Below are 19,914 nucleotides of genomic sequence, written 5' to 3'. Positions count from 1 at the left end.
CGTGTGAGGAGTGGAAAAACATGTCACAATAAACTATTCTCTGTGTATGTAATAACATATTTAGTAATTCTACATATGAAGTACTAATGATCATAGAGCAGGCTATTTATCCAGCATTTAACCTTTAACTCTGCTTGGAAAGAAATTTGTCAGCCATGTGGTTGGAATTCTCATTCATGTCAGACATTGTCTGACACTGCTATAGCCAATAAATAGCCTAATATCCGTCTATTCGTACTGATTTCAGATGTAGGCCTAACAACTAGAAAAGAAAAAATATTATTCTGGTAATCTGAAGGGACTGAAGGGGAAAGTCCTTCACTGGCATGTAATTCCCACACAGCTGTCTCACTCCAAAGAGGACTACATCAGAGAAGGTTTGATCACACATTCTTTCTCTCTCACTCTTTCTCACTCTCTCTCTCACTCTTTCTCTCTCTCTCTCTCTCTCTCTCTCTTTGACTCTCTCTGTCCTCTCTCAGTGTTACTACTGATTATGTGTTACAGATCTGTATGTACATTCAGATTTGCCCAGCTATTTTAACATACCACAGATAACTAAGGGGGAAACATAACCTGCAAAGCCCTACTGCCCTGGAGGACTTTAGGCCATGCTGGGCAGTAAAGGCTCAGAATGAGTCATAACTGTGGCATGCCCATGAGCCCCCCAGCAGCAAATACTCCTCAAAGTACAAAGCTCATGGACACAACAAAGGCGTGGAAAAGCATATTGCGTGTAGCCAAACTTGTACTAAGATAATGATTGTGTGGCCCATATTCCACACAACATCGTAATTTTGTCATTATGTGTCTCATTTTACACGCAGCAATCAACCATTTTAATTATTGATCTCCATTGTATTATGTTTCACAAAGTGAACGCTGGAGACTGTTCAGTCAGCATGTAGAACATTTTACCTGAAGTAACTAACAAGCACTGATAAGCCTCTCTCAGCTTGACTTAGATGAAACCTTAGCCCCTCGGCCGTAGGCATGCAATGTGTGCCTGACCTTGCCTTAATAATGTATTGTGGCCCCTATTTGAATATAAAGTACCCCCTTGAGCCACAAGTAGCCACTGTTTAGTTAAAGGAAAACTGATTGTGCCTGATAAATGCAGCAATAAACGCTGGGATTGAACAAAGCCTGTGACATATCACTGAAAATCAAGATATGGTTTGTAAGCTTTTGAAAACTTTCAATAGTAAATAATATTTTTTTCCATAAATAAACATACAAGTAGACACTTTAGGCCATAAGTCTCTTCTCATCAACAAGTACATGATCTGAAACAGCTGTGCATGCAGCTACTCTTGATTATATCACCGGATATATTGACTTAACCACTGCCACAAAGACTTGAAGGGTAGTAGGTGTAGTTAATGTTCAATGGATACGACCATAGCCAGAGGGTAAAGGCTAAGTTAAAATTAATAGTTGGTTGATGCAGTATTAACGTTCCTTTCAAAGAAAAATAGTGCAGCATTAGCCACATATAATTGCCAGCGATGAACAGAGGCACTCAGTGAGCAGGAGAATGTGGGTGGGTGATGGAGATTGTAGATGGCAGATAGGAAAGACCAAGGGGAGAGCCTGTGTCCTTTTGGCCCCTTTGCAGAAGCTAACATCAATAATAGTAAAAATTGTTTTCTAAGGACCGGCAGGAAATATTTAGAGACGTTTTATCTTCAAAACAGCATATTTCACCACACTAAAAACATTCACTATACATTGGCCTGTGGTAGCTTTGTAGTATAAAAATGTCACTCCTTTATTTGTATGGCTGACATATGTCCATGTGATGTTATCCCTGCGTGCAGCACACCAGATAGCTCAGCATGTCTGAAAAACGTGCAAGGGTTTTCCTTTGTTAGCTTTATGTGTATGTTCCAGTGAAAAAGGGGGAGGGGCAGAGAGAGAGACAGAAAGCGAGAGAGAGAGATGTGGCAAGAGGGATGAGAAGAGGGTAGAAGAAAGAGAGGGATTACTGCACGATTGGCTAAAGAGGGATTTAAAACTCAGCCCATTTGGCCTGAGCTCAGCTCTTCTCCCTAGCAGTGTGTTCATGGCTGCTTATAGGGGAGCATGAGTCTATATGCCAGTCTGAGAGGGTGTACATGCGTGTGTGTGTCCACCCATGATGTGTGGTTGAGGGACATTTGTCTCTATGCATGAGCCTGGTGAACCTCTAGCAGCAGTGCACATTTCTTTCAGTGGAAAGCACTAAGGCAAAGGGACAGAACAAAAGAGAGTGGAAGAGTGTGTGTGTGAGAGAGAGTGAGAGACGGAGAGCGAGAGAGGGAGGGAGGGAGGGAGGAGACAGAGGTGAAGACTAAATGCTCTCGTGTGCAGAGAGTCTCTGAGAAGGAGGGCAACGAAGGAGAGAAGGGGAAAAAGGAATCATCTGTGAACGCGTGGAGACAGCTGCAGCAGGAAGTAAGATGTGGCGCTGAAAATCCTTCTGTTTTGCATGATCTTCTAGCAGCTCTTTTGTGAACGTCTCTTCGAGGAAATGTAACAGCTGTAAAACAGTCAGTGTGTGTTGTGTGTTGTGCACGTGCTTACTTTCCTGAACCAGTGCTTCAGCAACTCTTAATCACCACCATGTTTTCTATACCAACACGAGCAGGGCAGATCTTTAATTCATCATGTAGTGTAGAAATTGCTCACAACTCTCGTCTGTTTACAACTGATTAATATCTTTTCCGGAGATTGACAATCTGAACTACATGCGAGAACTTGTGTTTTAATTCATATCATTCAACAAACAACTACTTAATTTGATGTGCACAAACTCTGCATTAAATATTTAGTGCATCTGTAACACAGGGGTAATTCTGCAGCAGATACTCAAGCGTTTCTGTGTGGAGTTTTATTTTGTAGCACCATGCTGAGCCGTTATTAATATGTATGTGCCAGTGCTCTAGTCAAAATCTGGCTGTGCTTTAATTTCCTCTCCCTCCAAGCCCCTTGGCAGACATGAAGATCGATGAGACCTACTTTATTAGTGTGAGCAAAAGGCAGGGAACAGTGTGTTTGCTAAATCTTTAGTGTCTGTTTAGTGTGCTGCGCATGTTATCTATTAGTGGCTCACTGGTTGTGCAACACTACACTTATTATGACCGCCGCTTTTTTTTTTTTTTTCCCGTCATCTACTTCCTGAATTTTTGGTCAACGATACCCGGGACACCGAACCACCGGGGCACATGAAATTTGGTGGATATGTAGCCCCACTAGACTTTTACGGAAAAATTTCGTTTCGTCCCCGGGGGCCACTCCCCCCCCCGTGCTGGGCCCCCCGAACCGCAAAAAAAGCAGTTTTTCCTAAATAACTACCTGAACCGTGGCACTGAGGATGAAGAATCTTTTATGGTATGTTGGTCTCAAGGGCCCACATCAACCTGGCCCATAATCACTCATTTGTGATTTGCACCCCCCCAGTAAAAAATGAAAATGCAATATTATTCTGCTTTAATCGCCCCTATCTTCAGTTAAGATGTTCAGAACTGCACCAAATTTTATGTGTATGATTGACCTGGCATTCTCTGGGGGTATGCCAAGTTTCGTAGAATTTCATCCATGGGGGGGTCTAAAAAAAATTAGGTTATGTGTACATTTAGTGACTGTACACTCATTGGCCTGTAGATGGCGGTGCACAAATATACACATGCACACACACACAGGCACCCACATACTATTGGTATTAGAACTGGCGATACATAATTACAAATTCAGTAGGATTAAAAGAAAGCCAAAATAAATATTCATCATCATTATCATGGCTGCATTTCCAGTATTGGCGATAAGTAGTCGTTTGTCCACTAGATGGCGCATCGTTGCAGTGAGACGTAATTTTGTTGGAAGTTAAAGGAGAATTCCGGTGTGATTTTGACCTAAAGTGTTTTGAAACATGATACCGAGTGTGAACGTATGTCTCATAGCCCATCTCGGCTTGTCCCCTGCACTCCGAAATCTGGCGCTAGTTAGCCGATGCTACCAACAAGGCGGTCAATGGTGGTGCCTCGGCATCGGCACAGCCATGCAAATAAATCACTGTTTTACACCATTTACGAGGCTCAATGTATCTCCACACTTCATTGGTAGACTTCCGAGGGCCCTGACATTTAAAACGAGACATTGAGAACTTTGAAAAAGCACTGGTAGTTTACTTACAAGACGATTTATACAGACAGTATCTTCACGAAGTTTAGCGTTTGCAGCCATCTTGAATTTAGTCACGATAAGTCGAGCGACGAGTAAGAATGAACAGGTATGATAAGGGATCAGATTCCAAAAATAATTCTGTGGAAATGCATTTGGACATGTCAGTTATTTGCACCACTGGTTAGATGTAAAACAGCATTTCGTTTCAGACTACTGTTACTTAATTTGTGCATTGACAATAAAGTATCACATGAACTAAAGATGACTAAAATCTTATGTAAAAGGAGAAACATTCACAAAAAATCCATCCATCCAAAAATGACCTTTGTTTTTGATAGCTGTTGAAAACGGCATGGAACTGATAGAGATGTTTTTGTTTATAAATAAATAAATAAATAAATAACATTATGCTGATACCTTTTGCTTTTCCCAAATACAATGTAGCCTACAGGTGTAAGTGACCTTTCATCAATCCAGTTGCAATGGATGAACTGTGATGAACTGCCCTACTTGTGATTGTTTAGAGATTTTAAAGGTTTTATAACAATGCTACATCTTCTTTGGCTATTCTACAATCTATTCACCTTTTCAGCACCAGTAGGCTACTTTCTGTGCAGCCGCACACACACACTCAGGCATGCCAAACAAGCATACACAAAAGTTTCAAGAGTGGGGGATGGAGTAAAATATGGAGACAAATTGAAGTGATTTCTTTTCGCGGAACGGATGTACAGGACTGGGCGGCGGTCATATTTTGTACCGCTATGCGGTACATCTAGTTTTATCTGTATCCTACTTTACTGAGGTGTAAAATGGTAACAAATCGGAGAGGTGCCTTTTTCAAAAATTACAAAATTCAGACTCATGGTTCATGTGACGATTTGTGAGAGAGCCACAGCTTTGTGTTGAAATGGTCCAATTGGACAATGACCCCATGCCACTTGTGTCAGAGGCAGATAAAGACAACATGATGGGAAAACCTTTCGACACAGCTCTTCACCTCTGGCACGTGGCCATTTTTCCACAATGGCACGGAAACAACATTCCAGCCTGAGTGAGGTGTTTACACAATATCCCTAATCCACTCATTTTAAATAGAAACAACAGGAGAGCAAGGCGCTGGCACCACTACCCACTCACAGATAGACTGACGTATGCTTTGAGCCTCTGCTAACTCCAGCCAGCTTAGACCCTCGGCTTTGACTGAGTAGGAATGTTTGGCGTTTCCCATGCTGTTTTTCATCCTCCCTAAGGGCTACTCTGAGAGTGTTCACAGGTTTAGGGAAATATTTGCCTGCCTATTGATTGAAGGCATGAGCACATGAGAAAGTCTGGGTAAATATGCCATAAGAAATTCTTGATCTGAATTTCTATGAATCCCCTCAAAATGTATTTGTCAGATACTAGTAATGGATCAGGTATTCCTAGTGATAGTAAGAACAAGAACTAGAATGTAGTCATAAAAATCTAGGATACATAGCAGAAATTTCTGACTAACCAAAGGTTAGTCCAAAGGTTAACTTACACATGAGACCTTTCCTATGAATTTAAAGAGATTACTGGTTGTCAAGTTACAGTTAAAACAACAACTACAAAGATCAAATATAGCTGCAAGCAGCAATGTGGGGGCCAAGCAGTGCACTATAACCAGTGTTGGGCAAGTTACTTCAAAATCATAATGTATTATGTATTACTTATTACTGTCTTTTAAAAGTAATTTGTTACATTATAATATTACTGTCTCTGAATTGTAAGGCATTACACTACTATTGCATTACTTTTAAGTTACTTTCACCAAAATATCTAGAAATATGAATTTGCCATTCTAAATGCAGTTTATTACGCTCAATGCAGCTTGCTCTTCCAATGGAGGGAGATGTGGTTTAGCATAATGAGTGAGCTAGGCTTAAGGCTAACAACAGTAGAATGCAATAGGCGCAGTGCTCATGATGCAATACAAGGAACAATCATAGTCAGAATTTTGTTAAAAACCGACAAAAGGTCAAAGTCTGCTAAATTGTGATAGAAATACTGTAACTTTAAGGCCTAGGCCTACTCATTAAAATCAATAGAGAGCCTACTATATTGTAAATCAAAGCTTAAAGGAACCGTATGTAAGATTGTGGCCAAAACTGGTACTACAATCACTTTCAAATTACTGTAGAGCGGTGTATCCCCTTCCCCTCCCCTCTGACTGGCAGAGTTGGCAACCGGATGACGAAACACTACTGACTTTGTGATTAGTAGATAGGTGGAGGGTGGCGCATTAGGCCAAAACACAACATGACAACATCAACATCAGTTAGGGGCTGCAACTTCACTTTTTAAATGACAATATCCTGGCCAGACTACTGTTGTCAGTGATATAAGTATTTGAAATGAACATGATATCTTAATGTCTAGTGACATATCAGGGCAATTTTATGATTAACTGAAATACATTTTTTACATACGGTTCCTTTAATAAAGACATGTCAAGATGGTGGCCTGCTGGCCATTTCGGTGCCCTAAGTGAGTGGCTTTGAGTGAGTGACATTTAAATGATAACTCAAACACTCAAACACCTGTGTGTTTTTAAACATTAATTTCTGAAGAAATTATGTTTTACCTATAAATGGTGCACTGTCACTTTAAGAGCATTGATCTTTACGTTGTCATAATGCCCTTTTGCCAGCTCTTGTTTACAAGCCTTATTTGTTTGAGTTACATTGATAGCACAATATTAACAATAATATGCACAATGTTAAGTTGTTTGAAGCAACCTTCATTGCTTTGGAAATGGAAGTATGCAATGACATGTTGCTTCACATTTCGTTTTGCGAATACAAGTGAATTATGAGCCTGGTATCCACCTAGCTATCTGAATGGAATGCGTTTCAGTCGACTCAGCATATCATGTGCTTCATGTAGCCTAAATGCTTGGAAAACGAATGATTGAAGACCCACCAATTCTAGTACGTGGTGATTGAGAGAACCCAAAAGGTATCAAACTTGCATGTAACATCGTGTTAGTGCATTTTGACATTGTAAACGTTATTGATGAAGAGTGAAACGCAGTTTGCAATAAAGCTACTATTCATTGGTTACATTTGGGTGCCCCCTCTGTCCTTTGGTGCCCAACGCAAAGTGCGTGATGCGCGTGGTGGGAGCGGTGGCACTGCCAGGCTACACAATCTTTTTCTGCATTTCTATCCCGTTATTCTCTTCAATTCAAGTTCACAGCACAAAGCTGACATGCACAACAGCATAGTTTGTGTTTTATCAAGAATCAAAAAGATTAGCGTGGCACTACTTTAGATGTTTCATTAATTTACTTGTGCTATTTCGCGAGGCATAGAGAGATCTTTCGGTTTCGCACACAAAGTGCACTAACTATTATGTTCTTCATAGCCTTGTCTCTGACAAGCTGAAAATAATGAGCGTAGGCTTATGTCCATCTCGCAAATAGAGTCCGCCTGCGAGTCTGCTGCAGCAGTCATATTCAACCATTATCAGGAGATAACGTTCTACTATTTTGCGCTGATTTTTTCTCCTCTGTTGTTCTCGCGTGGTGTTTGCGAATATGTATCAAAACAAAACACCACTTAATTTCGGGTTAAATGCATTGTAGCGCGCGTTACTGAAGTTTGTACCGAGTAAAATATTACCCAATTTTTTTTGTAATGCCTTACATTACCACGTTACCGCAAACAGCAATATATTACAGTAATTACATTACTTTTGTAACGCGTTACACCCAACACTGACTATAACAGGAATGACGTTGCCATGGCATGAGCAAGCACTCACAGCAAGTTTGATTGCAATTGGATAAAGAATGGCTGAGAAATAAGCTCATTTACTTTGTTATAGTGGAGTTTCGGGACACTCCACTGACCATTCACGCTCATTTACGGACCTCTAAACCCAGCCATCTAGCGCCACCAACAGGTCAAAATCTGGCCGAAAATTGAACATCTCTGTGGTACTTTGAGTTAACATAACAAAACTCGATAACATTAGTCACGACACTGTCCCAATCACTCACAGCAATTTTTATGAATATACATTGAACACTCTAGCGCCACCGCCAGTTCAATGCTGGACATTCGTTCATGCGCGTGATCCTTGACTCTTTTGTCTGATTTTCACAATTCAGGTAGCGTCTGAATCATTGGACCATCCCGAGTTCATCGACTCCTATCCCGTCACTTTCCGCCATATTGGACCTCCGCCATATTGGATTTAGTCCAAACTCTACGAAAAGTTTCAGCGCTTACAAATTTCATCCGATTTTCACGGGACTTGGGGGAGATGATCTTCTGCCCGAGCCGCACAAACGATACTTGCCAGATTTTTTTTAATTTCATTTTTGTTTGCCCATGACAGCCAATCAAATACGGCGACAAAGCCACCAAACAGGAAGTGGACTAACATCTCCGTGACGCTTTGAGTTAACAGAACAAAACTCGATACCATTAGTCAGGACACTGTCCCAATCACTCACAGCAATTTTCATGCATATACATTGAACACTCTAGCGCCACCACCAGTTCAATGCTGGACATGCGTTCATGCGCTTAATCCTTGACTCTTTTGTCTGATTTTCACAATTCAGGTAGCATCTGAATCTATGGACCATCCCGAGTTCATCGATCCCTATCCCGTCACTTTCCGCCATATTGGACCTCCGCCATATTGGATTTAATATTTTCTACGAAAAGTTTCAGCGGTTACAAATTTCATCCGATTTTCACGGAACTTGGCGGAGATGATCTTCAGACCGAGCCGCACAAATTATACTTTTTTTGATTTTCGAATTTCGATACGATTTTTGAATTTCAAGTTTATTTGCCCGTGACAGCCAATCACACATGGCGACGATGCCGACTAACAGGAAGTGGGCTAACATCTCGGCTACGCTTTAATGTATGAAGTCCAAACTTGGTACAGGGACTTGGTATCTGATTGTGAGGACGCACTAGGAAATTGGCATCATTTGGCCTCTATAGGGGGCGCTGCAATACAGGAAGTGAACTCGTATCTCAGCAACGCTTTGATGTATGAAGTCCAAACTTGGTACAGGGACTTGGTATCTGATTCTGAGAACGCACAAGGACATTGGTGTAATTTTCGCCTCTAGGGGCACTATAACAAAGTAAATGAGCTTATTTCTCAGCCATTCTTTATCCAATTGCAATCAAACTTGTGGTGAGTGCTTGCTCATGCCATGGCAACTCCATTCCTGCTATAGTGCACTGCTTGGCCCCCACATTGCTGCTTGCAGCTATATTCTTGAACATCAGCTTGCTATAGAAACACAGCCAGAAGTACACAAGGGACCATTGCTTTAATGATGGGTAAAACACGTCACACGTTTATATTGGCCCAGTAATAATATTTGGTACATTTCTGCCATGTTACACTGAAGGTTTGGTCTTGGGTTAGGGTTTGTCTTAAGGACCAAATGTGCATCCTCTTTTATTTCATGAAATGTATCGTCCTTGGTCCATACCATGGTTAGTACTATTTGTTGAATGAGACCGCTTTCTCTGTTGTCTTTTCTCCTGCCTGATATTGGTGGGAAATAACTCGGAAATACTTGGAAAGTGTCCAGAGTGGCATATACATTTCACAAATTATAAATACCTACAGCCCTGCTTGCCTTGTGCATTATGAGTCAGACTACAGGTAGGTGAGCAAAGGTATTTCTCATCGTGGTGAGGGAACCAGTCTAAAATATGAGTGAGTATCATGAGAAGAACCTATTCTTATGACCAAAAGTGGAAATGCACTGTGCATTTGGCACTATTCCCAAGATAAGTAGTTAATAATAACACAAAAAGTTTAACATTTTGAAGGACTGTGAAAGTGTAATGAAACTACAGATATTAAGCTTTATGTTCATATGTCATTTTTTGTGCAGGGTATAATTGAAAGGAGGCAAAGGTATATGACCCATAGACCCATAGATTGTGGTTTCTGTCCTATATTTCCTTGACAATGCTTCCACTTGTTTAACTGTTGGTTTTGGTGAAGGAAAAAGAGTGCACTCATATCATACAGTATTTAGTTCACCTACTGACTGAAGAGGTGCCAGGTAGCAAAGGTAGAATAAAAAAATTCCTGCCCTACCCATGCAATGCACCATCTTATGTCACCTATTACTTTTGCCTCCAGAAAAACACCAATTAACATAATTTAACAATGAATTAACATTTGAAAATGACTAAAATAAACTAGGAGGGTTCTTCACTTTCTGAGCTCGAGTTCCTCCTCTCACCTATTACCGAAATGCTCTGCCAGCCCCCCGTGTATCCAGGGCCATGATCTGAGATGGCTCCTTGAATGAGTGTGTGATCTGTGTTCTCCCTTTTCCCCCACTGACCGCAGCATGCTGCTGGGTGTCCTGTCGGCGTGTGTGGTTGGAGCAGCTGTCCTCTACAGCCTCTTCTTCTGGATCATCCCCGCAGCTGTGCAGTACAATGCCTCGGCCGCACTCCTGTGGCATGATGTCATCGTTGAGCGTTTCCTGGACCTCATCACAGGCTCTACGCGACCTCAGGTGACCTTGTGGATTGTGTTTGTAAACCTATTTGTTTATGGGCTCATCTGCACACCTGGGCCAAATGCCATCATTTTTATGAGATCAGCAGCATGAAGATTTTTACTGTATAGTAATGTCTGCATTTATCAGTGTATCCTGTTTCTGTGCATTGAAATCAATGAAGCTGGGAGCTCACAGATCCGTGTGCAATACATTTTAAATCTACATATTGCATATTGTCGGCAATCTTGCAGAGGAGTGCTATTTAGACTCATTAGAATCAACAGTGGTATTCAACACCAGACCCTCCTGTTCCTCTCACAGCGGCTCCTTAAAGCAGTGCAGAAGAACGCCACCAAAGGGAATCCCCAGAGCGTCATCTCCGCTATTGATCATTTCTGCCGGCGTTGCGAGTGGGCTATGAACGTGGGGGACGAGAAAGGTAGGAAAGGACACCTGAGTGTACATAGAAATTAAACTTCATCGGCAAAGTGATCGGATATAAAATTATAGTACAATTTAAAAGCACAAAGTGGTTGAAACAAAACAGTAATAAAAGAAAATAAAACAAAAACAGGATATACTTAAAAGATACCACTAGACCACCAGTCGTTCAAGTACAGGAATACAAATATAGGACACATCACATCACTTCAAACAATTGCACTCTGAACCCGGAAGATTTAAAATCTTATTTGCAAACTGTTGGAAGCTTACAAAGTTTGAAAATAGACTGCAGTTTATTCCAGGTAACTGGAGCATAATATACAAAGGCAGTCCTACAGGAACAGTGTTAACAGAATTGTGTTAACTTTTGGTACCTGAAGTGATATATGATCATGGCAAGTCTGATACTGTAGTGTTGACTGAATTGATTGAAGAGTGATGAAGTATAAAGAGGGCTTTTGGCAATAAGGGCTTTGTAAATATAAATGTTAGTCACGTCTCTCTGAGAGAGAGGAGCAACCAACCTTAGCGGGTGCAATAATGGGTGCTGTAGGCATCACCAGTAATAAAGCGGAGGGCAGAATAATAGACCAGGTCCAGTGGTTTCAGAGCAGTGGGAGCAGTGGGAGTCACCATAATCTAATTCTAACACTGGCTCAATAATCATTTTCCTGCACAGCACTGGAAAATGTGTCTGTATATAAAAAAGCCCAGTTTCTGCCTAAACTTAGTTTGTCATCTTACCAGATGCTAAAATATAGACCCTTAGGAGTGCTGCTCTTGTGATATGCTTTTGTGTATCAATCAAATGCTTTTGATGGATCAATGAAAAGGGCAGCACAATGTTTTCTACTATTCAACCCATACACAATGCCATTCACCACATCTCATTTATATAGAGCTGTTTGCATATGTGTAGGGAGGGAATTTTGTGTTTTTATTTGTAATTAATTTTCTTTCATTCCGGAGTGAACCATGGATTGGATCTGTCTTTCACTCTGAGTGGGCTTATTAACTTAAAAGGGAAATAATTGTGAGGTTAGAATGCTCAGAAAATAAAAAAATGTCATGGATATCACTATTAAATGAATAATTGTCTTGTTAAAATATCCAAAATTTCTTTTGACAATAACTTGAGGCTGGGGTCTTCTCAGATATCTCTAATGCAGGCTATCAGACAAGAACACCAGAAGCAGTATATAATACAGCAACCTAGTGAAGTCCAGATTAGACGTGTTATGTTTCAGAGATTACAGCGCTCAAAGGAAACATAGTGCTCAGTTTTTAACATTAGTGGTACATGCCAGTCTTGCAGGTTGAGTAAGCCTCTTCTTTCTGCTCCCATTTGACGTTTCCTAGTCATTCTCCTCAATCAGTGCTAGCCTCCTCAGTCTGGAGTGAACAGCCCTCAGTCATATCAAACAACACTGCCCTGAATGTGAAGTGAAGGTTTGCAGCTGAATGCTAGGTCATTGGGACTTCTGCATGGCTGCATAGGGTGGCAGTTGAACATGTATGTACATGAAAAAACATACATATACTTTGATTTAAATGGCTTTATAGTAGAATGATTTAATATATGTATATATTTTAATGAATAACTTAGAAAGACTCAGAATCTCTCTGTTTGAACAAGTTGATGTGGAACTATTAAAGCAACACCAAAGAGTTTTTTATACCTTAAAATAATGTTTCCAAAATCGTTTCAGTGGTTCATCAACTCGTAACAGGGTGAACGGCAATTCTGCATTCGCTTTGCGGCCCTCTATCGGCTATAACCGCACTATGTAAGTTTGCCAGATCGGGTAGCGGATCTGTAGTTCGATGGAATGAGACATAAGAAACTACAAATTTGACTTGCATCTGATGTCGCAATACATCATGCTTTTATAAGTCATGCAAAATATTCTACCTTGTCTGTGGACATTGTTATTTGCAAAGCGAAAAAGAGAAAGTATTGTAAGCATGTGTGCAGCATCGTTCCCATATGCCACAAAAGCTGTCCATTAACAGCACTAAGGAGTAAGTGCAAGAGTCTAATGGGGTTTTGATATGGAAATGAATCCTGTTGATGTTCACAGCCTTTTTGTTGTCACTGAAGTACTCTATTCATTACAACTGTGTGTGTGTGTGTGTGTGTGTAGGGACCATCTTGGATTCTGTGGTGTGTGAGGTCAGTCCTGGCTCAACTCTAGAACTTGGCACCTACTGCGGGTACTCCACAGTGCGCATTGCCCGCCTACTGGCGCCTGGGACCAAACTCATCACTCTGGAGTTTAACCCAGACTACGCAAAGGTGGCCCGTCAGGTCATTGAGTTTGCTGGGCTACAGGAGAAGGTAATGGAGTTGTTTGAATTTATGAAAAGTAAAGACAAATTTTTTGGGGGTTTTTTGTGCCAAGATCAACAGTCCAACTTCAGGAGACAAGATAGCTGAGTTTACATATAGCGAATGCTTTGGTGTCTGAGAGATCAAGGTTTTAAATTTTGCAGTCAGCAAGTTGAGAAACCAACCCAGACATATCTGCAGGGCTACAGAGTAAACAAAATAGACTGTATTTTGAAATATTAAACATTGGTACACATTGGTCAATAGAGACAGGGTGTCTTACATACTTACTTAATTTCACGTCATAGTACTACAGTGCAACGGGAAAGCTTTCAGACCCTTTCAAGTTTTCCACATTTTGTTATGTTTCAGACTCATCTTAAAATGGATTCAATTCATTTTTTTCTCATCAATCTACAGTACACACAATAGTCCAATACTCCACAAAAAACAGGTGTTTGGAGTGTTTTGTAAATTTATAAAAAAAAATAAAAGACTGAAATATTCCATTTACATAAGTATTCAGACCCTTTGTTATGACGCTTGTAATTGAGCTCTGGTGCATCCTACTTCTATCAATGGTCCTTGAGATGCTTCTACAACTTGATTAGAGTCCACCTGTGCCTAAATTAATTCACTGGACATTATTAGGAAATTAACAAATCTCTTTATATAAGATCTCACAGATGATGGTGTATGGCAAAGTGAAAACCAAGCCACGAGGTCGAGAGAATTGTCCGTAGACCTGCGAGACAGTGTTGACACAGATCTGGGAAAGGATACAAGAACATTTCTGCAGCATTAAAAGTGCCCAAGAGCACAGTAGTCTCCATCATTCTCAAATGGAAAAGTTTGGAACAACCAACAGATCTTCCTAGATCTGGCCGCTCAGCCAAACTGAGTAATCCGGGATGAAGGGCCTTGGTCAGACAGGTAACCAAGGATCCAATGGTCACTATGAATGACATCCAGAGTTCCTTTGAGGGGATGAGAGAAGCATAAAGGACAAACATCAGTGCAGCTCAGTGCCTGGTTTCTTCCACACACACCGTTGGGAATTGTGGCCAAATAGTTGGTTTCATCAAACCAGATGATTTTACTTCTCATGGTCTGAGAGTCGTTCAGGTGCTTTTTTGGAAATTCCCGGCAAAAAATGGCTTTCATCTGTCCACTCTACCATAAAGGCCTGATTCGTGGAATGATTTTGTGGTTTGTCCTTCTTTATGCTTCTCTCATCCTCTCAAAGGAACTCTGGATCTCATTCATAGTGACCATTGGGTCCTTGGTTACCTGTCTGACCAATTCTCTCAACCTTATGGCTTGGCTTTCACTCTGACATACACCATCATCTGTGAGACCTTATATAAGGAGATGTACTAATAATGTCCAATGAATTAATTTAGGCACAAGTGGACTCCAATCAAGTTATAGAAGCATCTCAAGGACCATTGATAGAAGAAGGATGCACCAGAGCTCAATTGCAAGTGTCATAACAAAGGGTCTGAATACTTATGTAAATTAAATATTTCAGTCTTTTATTTTTTTATAAATTTACAAAACACTGAAAACAACTGCTTTTTTGTGCAGTGTGGAGTGTTGGGGTATTGTGTGCAGATTGATGAGGAAAAAATTGAATCCATTTTAAGATGAGTCTGAAACAAAACAAAATGTGGAAAACTTAAAAGGGTCTGAAAACTTTCCGGTTGCACTGTATGTAAAATATGTTGGTTGTATATGATTACAATTTATCTCACATTCATAATTAATTATCTGTTGTGGCATCCACATAAAGGCACAATACCATTGTAGAACCCTAAATGTCAAGTCCTTTTTAAAAAATGTCATTAGGAATTATGTTTGTCCATGCATCTAACGTTAAAATGGTCACTTATTCTACTTCAATGCAACAGGTCTTGTTGGTAGAAGGTCCTTCAGGAGACATCATCCCCAAAATAAAGGAGCAATTTGGAATAACAACTTTTGACTTGGTTTTCCTGGACCACTGGAAAGACCGATATCTTCCCGACACCAAATTACTTGAGGCAAGCAGCTTTCTGAATTACACAAGTTCTCTAGCTCAGTGATTCGACATGTTCTACCTTTTAAATGCCAACAGACTTCACCACACTGAGATTAACATTTTCCCTTTCTTTTCCCCCAGGAATGCGGACTGCTACGAAAGGGTTCTGTCCTGATGGCAGATAATGTTATCTGTCCGGGAACCCCAGACTACCTTGCCTATGTTCGGAGTAGCCCTAAATATGACAGCAAATACTTTAAATCCCACCTTGAGTATACTAAAGCGGAGGATGGCCTGGAGAAATCGGTTTACTTGGGATAAAACTGAGGGGGGCAGATGTGGTTATCCAAAGGAGGAGCACAATCACAAGAAAACAAAATTAACCTTTAAAGGTGCTGTCCACAATTAAAATACCCTGTACTGTATATAGTGGTTTGGACCAGACAGCCATACACTGTTTTACTGCTCAATCTGAGGAGCGGACATGAGGGGTGTAAATTTGATTGTTGACATTTGAGGAAATCGGCCAATCCTCTACCAGATTCCCCGACTCACCTTTACTGGGACAATTTAATTCATAGATGTTTTGCCCTCATCACTTGTCTTAATATGAATAGAATACAGACACCCACAGTCTCCCTGTAAAACCATGTTGCATTGCAGGTGTATGGTGAATATAGTGAGTGCTTTAAACATGAACTAGGACAGAATGTCAGACATTTTAAGTGTATTCACCATTTGGCTTCTTAAACGATTGTTGCGTTTGTACATTTGCCTAGTCCTCTCCCTCTCCAGGACAACCGAATCCCTTTACCCTTTGTTAATGAAAAGTATCTCACGTGCACAATAGATTTGTATGTCATATCCTTTCATTTTTTATGAAAAAAACAAAGTTTTGTGTCAATTTTCACATTTTGTTCTTAATGGTGTACACTGGTTTGTGACTTCCTTTACATGCACAATTATAAAATGATGTTGCTGCTGCTATTGCAAGCTGTTAGTAAAACAAAACATACCTACAGTTTATTTGTAAGTGCCGTGGATAGCACTCATGCAATTTATGGAAAAAATATTCAAATTTCTCAACAAAGATCCATCTAATCTGAGAGACATCAAGAGGCACAAAAACAGTGTCAAACCACTGATACTGGTAAAGTCTATATATATATATTCAGTTTGTCTGAATATTGATGCAAGTATTTGAATAAGTTAATCAGTCCTGTGCTCTTCCACTGTTGAAGATCTTGGCCAGCAGAGAGGTGTTGGATTGGGCCTTCTGCTGGATGACCTTAGCTTTCTCCTGAGCCTTCTGGAGGTTCTTCTTTGACAGGCCCTTCTTCTTCGCCTTGCCCGTCTGGATCTCCTCCTCGGTGCGCCGCTGTTTGAAGTCCCACGTCTTCTCCTCCATCTTCTCGCCCTTCTTCTCCTTCTTCTTGCGGATCTTGTCCAGGGTCTGGCTCTTCTCCACGCTGGCCAGGTAGAAGTTGGTCTCCTTCTTGGCCTGAGTGATTTCTGTCCTCATGCGCTGGTGATACACAGTCTGCTCATAGGCCAGCCGCTCACTCAGGTGGCACCAATTAAACCTGTGCAGATACTGGCACAGTAAACAGGAGAGCAGGTGAGGATTGATAAGTTTGATTGATCACAATGACAGTACTAATCAATGAGGAGAAAGATGATATTTTTAACGAACTATCAACAAAAAAAGCACACACTCAAATAAAATTCAGTCTCTCCCTGGCTCTTTATCCATCCAATCAATTTTCTGCAAGAGATTGTTGATTAAATAAATATGCACCTTCATGGACCAGAGGTCAGCAGCAAAGCGGCTTTTCTTGCGGTTTCCAATGGGTGTGTTATTGAGGGTGATGGCCACCCTTTTGGCTATGCGCTTGTCTCTGAACTCCACCCAGCCCTCAGTGAAATTGCTGGCATTACTGCCAGACTTCTTTTTCTTTCTGCGGACCATTCGACCTAGGGGCAGAAACAAGAAATGCTCAAAAAAAGTGCTGCATTCACCACTGATCAATTCACCTGCATTTATAATAATAATAATCAGGGTTCCCACTCTAAATCAAATGTAAAATTCTTAAAATGTAAATGTCTTTTCCCTGAATTTCCATGACTTGTTATATAATGAATGGTACAATATATTGACCAATGATTTCAGAGCAGCTGCGTAGCGTTGAAGAATCTTTTACTTTTTTAGAGCGGGAGATGAATAAATGGGCATTAAATAAACAAAGTTACTACTCAAGCAAGCAGTAAAGCTAATAACCAGATATACACCAACTTCGCATGGAAATATATTTGTATTAATGTCTTCTGACAAGTACGTTTTAAACTGCTGCAACAAAATTCCCTAATATTCCATGTCTTTGCACCAAAAATTCCCTGACTTTCCATGTCTGGAATAGAATTTCCAATATTCCATGATATTCCAGAAATTCCATGACCCCTTGGGAACCCTCAATAATACATTACATGCTAGGCATTTCATTCTACTAGAAGTTCTTACTTTCAGGCATCAGGAAAATTCTCCCGATTTCTCCATAAGCACCAAGCATGGTCCTAAGATATCTGGGTCGTAACCTGGGAGGTATATGTCCAATATACACTATTCCTGGTACAGTCTTTTTGCCGCTTTTCAAGTCTTGTCCATCTCCCTCATCCATGAATTGGTCCTGTTCACCAAGATCAGCTGTGCTGGCGTCTTCTTCATGGTCCACCTCTGAACCATCCTCTTCCTCCTCCTCTTCCTGATCTTCCTGATCTTCGATGTGGACCTCAGCAGCACGTTCACTCTGACCAACTTCTTTTGCAAGATCAGTCTGTTCTGCAGTTCCGTCACTGGTCACATCTTCAGTCACTTTTACATAACGTTCCTGTTCGGTCGTCATTCTGTAGAGACAAATAGTGAACAGCTGAAGAGTGGAAACACAGGAAAATATTAGCCTTAAAGACCCACTGCGGCAAAACCCTTTTAACCCTTTTGACATGTTCATTTGGTGACATTATGAGCAAACCACTCTAAAGATCATTTGAGAGGATTTCTGGTTTGAACTGTCAGTGTATCAACTCAGGTCTCCAAAAAACTAAATGGATTAGCCCATTTTTCTGACCTTTACTGAAGTAGGAGGACAAATCACAGGCAACTAACCCTAAATTCACACACTTGCATTGCGTTACTGCATGCCGGTTTTCCAGATGGTCGGTGTATGTACTGTGGTGTATACCTTGAAGCATAACCTTTGTGACAGAAGCATGGGGATTTCAAAAGTAAATCTATGCTTCAGGGATGAGAAAGAAGGTGTATACTGTTCCTTCCTTCGCTATGGAAGGATTTATTATGACTTATGAATGTGCATCACTGAGGAACTCAAATTAGATTATAGGGTTGGCCAAATGGCCGCAGTGGGTCTTTAGAAATAAAGACAGCCCTACATAAGGCAACAATCTGCTTTTAATGGCATGCTTTTATCAGGCAACTAGTTTTGGTATAATCTTTAAATTCATTTTGTTGGTACATGGCCCGCTGCAGAGCATGTGCAAAACAGACAGAACATCTGTGTTGTTGCACCCGCCATAGTGTATTCACAATGCAGTATTGTGTTCGAGGTAGGAACACACAGCAAAAATGAAAGAACCTTTCACAGCAGACACTGCAAATACATCGCCAAAACAAACCTGTTAGCATGTTTGCAAGCTTCTTGCAATGCCTCCTCCTGGTGGTGTTTGCGAGGTTAAGCATGTTGCTTAGTCTTAGCTCGCTACCAGAACTCCATAGTGCTGCTTTAAAATGCTTTATAGCTTAGGTGAGGACACCTTATGTCTTACTAGTAGGAGACATAAATTGACTGCACCAGAAAGGCTAACTTAACTTTAATTAATGCTGACTATACTCCCCTTTAAACACGTTGCAATAATCAGTTAACGATGTCACTGGCAAACCACCACATGGAGAAAATGTCAATCAACTATTATAGTTTTTCTAAACAACACAACAGTTAAAACAACTCACAGAGTGTAATGTGTTTTAACATCATGGCTAACGTTACTTGCTAGTCAACCTAATAATAACATTAGCCAGCAAGCTACACTACAAGCGAGCTAATGATGCTACCTCAAGCAACGAGTAGGCTTGGTTGACTCTTCATCGTACAGTTCAAACCCCTAAATTCAAAGGTAATATTAGATGTTTTACATACCTTTACTGGTCATTTAAAATGTTTCGTCAGAAAACTGTACAACTTTATGCTGTTTCATTTCAAGCATTGCATTCTCCAATCTGGTTGAACACGTGTTGTGGGATGAAAGGTTAAGCACATGCGCAGATCATTCGGAAGTCCAGAACGTTCCATTATATACATGTTGTTACATTGTATCATCTCGCATAGGCAAATGTCGCATCGATTAGATATATGAGAT

The 19,914-nt window shown here is 40.6% G+C and overlaps 2 protein-coding genes across 3 annotated transcripts; one reads left to right on the top strand and one right to left on the bottom strand.

Annotated features, from left to right (window-relative positions):
- The first annotated feature begins 2,304 nt into the window (after nucleotides 1-2,304).
- comta (catechol-O-methyltransferase a) lies at nucleotides 2,305-16,396 on the top strand. Its single transcript, XM_076276140.1, has 6 exons — nucleotides 2,305-2,436; nucleotides 10,537-10,708; nucleotides 11,015-11,132; nucleotides 13,282-13,475; nucleotides 15,377-15,508; nucleotides 15,628-16,396. Exons 2-6 carry the CDS (start codon nucleotides 10,538-10,540, stop codon nucleotides 15,805-15,807), a joined length of 795 nt encoding a protein of 264 aa, XP_076132255.1. The 5' UTR covers nucleotides 2,305-2,436; nucleotide 10,537; the 3' UTR covers nucleotides 15,808-16,396.
- On the bottom strand, nucleotides 16,338-19,812 carry abt1 (activator of basal transcription 1). 2 transcript variants are annotated; one of them, XM_076276139.1, is made up of 4 exons: nucleotides 19,695-19,812; nucleotides 18,005-18,410; nucleotides 17,285-17,460; nucleotides 16,338-17,080 (listed from the first exon to the last, which is right to left on the bottom strand). In XM_076276139.1, the coding sequence occupies exons 2-4, from the start codon at nucleotides 18,384-18,386 to the stop codon at nucleotides 16,700-16,702; spliced, it is 939 nt and encodes a 312-aa protein (XP_076132254.1). In that variant the 5' UTR covers nucleotides 18,387-18,410; nucleotides 19,695-19,812; the 3' UTR covers nucleotides 16,338-16,699. The 2 variants fall into 2 exon arrangements, with proteins under 2 accessions (XP_076132254.1, XP_076132253.1); XM_076276138.1 differs by having other exon boundaries at nucleotides 18,005-18,387.
- Between the last annotated feature and the right edge of the window lie 102 nt (nucleotides 19,813-19,914).

Source organism: Alosa pseudoharengus, unplaced genomic scaffold, assembly GCF_046254945.1.
Source record: "Alosa pseudoharengus isolate Yale_2024_CS ecotype anadromous, Long Island Sound unplaced genomic scaffold, YU_APseudo_1.1 YU_APseudo_1.1_scf_9, whole genome shotgun sequence".
Lineage (NCBI taxonomy): Eukaryota > Metazoa > Chordata > Actinopteri > Clupeiformes > Clupeidae > Alosa > Alosa pseudoharengus.
This window is presented reverse-complemented; position numbering and strand designations above follow the sequence as displayed.

What these genes read in the sequence shown, in the direction of transcription:
- comta (XM_076276140.1), top strand. Translation starts at nt 10,538, where the DNA reads ATGCTGCTGGGTGTCCTGTCGGCGTGTGTGGTTGGAGCAGCTGTCCTC. An exon ending in CAGGCTCTACGCGACCTCAG is followed by an intron (nt 10,709 to 11,014) that starts GTGACCTTGTGG and finishes TTCCTCTCACAG; the next exon opens with CGGCTCCTTAAAGCAGTGCA. An exon ending in GAACGTGGGGGACGAGAAAG is followed by an intron (nt 11,133 to 13,281) that starts GTAGGAAAGGAC and finishes GTGTGTGTGTAG; the next exon opens with GGACCATCTTGGATTCTGTG.
- abt1 (XM_076276139.1), bottom strand. Translation starts at nt 18,386, where the DNA reads ATGACGACCGAACAGGAACGTTATGTAAAAGTGACTGAAGATGTGACC. An exon ending in AATTTTCCTGATGCCTGAAA is followed by an intron (nt 17,461 to 18,004) that starts GTAAGAACTTCT and finishes TTCTGCCCCTAG; the next exon opens with GTCGAATGGTCCGCAGAAAG. An exon ending in CTGACCTCTGGTCCATGAAG is followed by an intron (nt 17,081 to 17,284) that starts GTGCATATTTAT and finishes TTACTGTGCCAG; the next exon opens with TATCTGCACAGGTTTAATTG.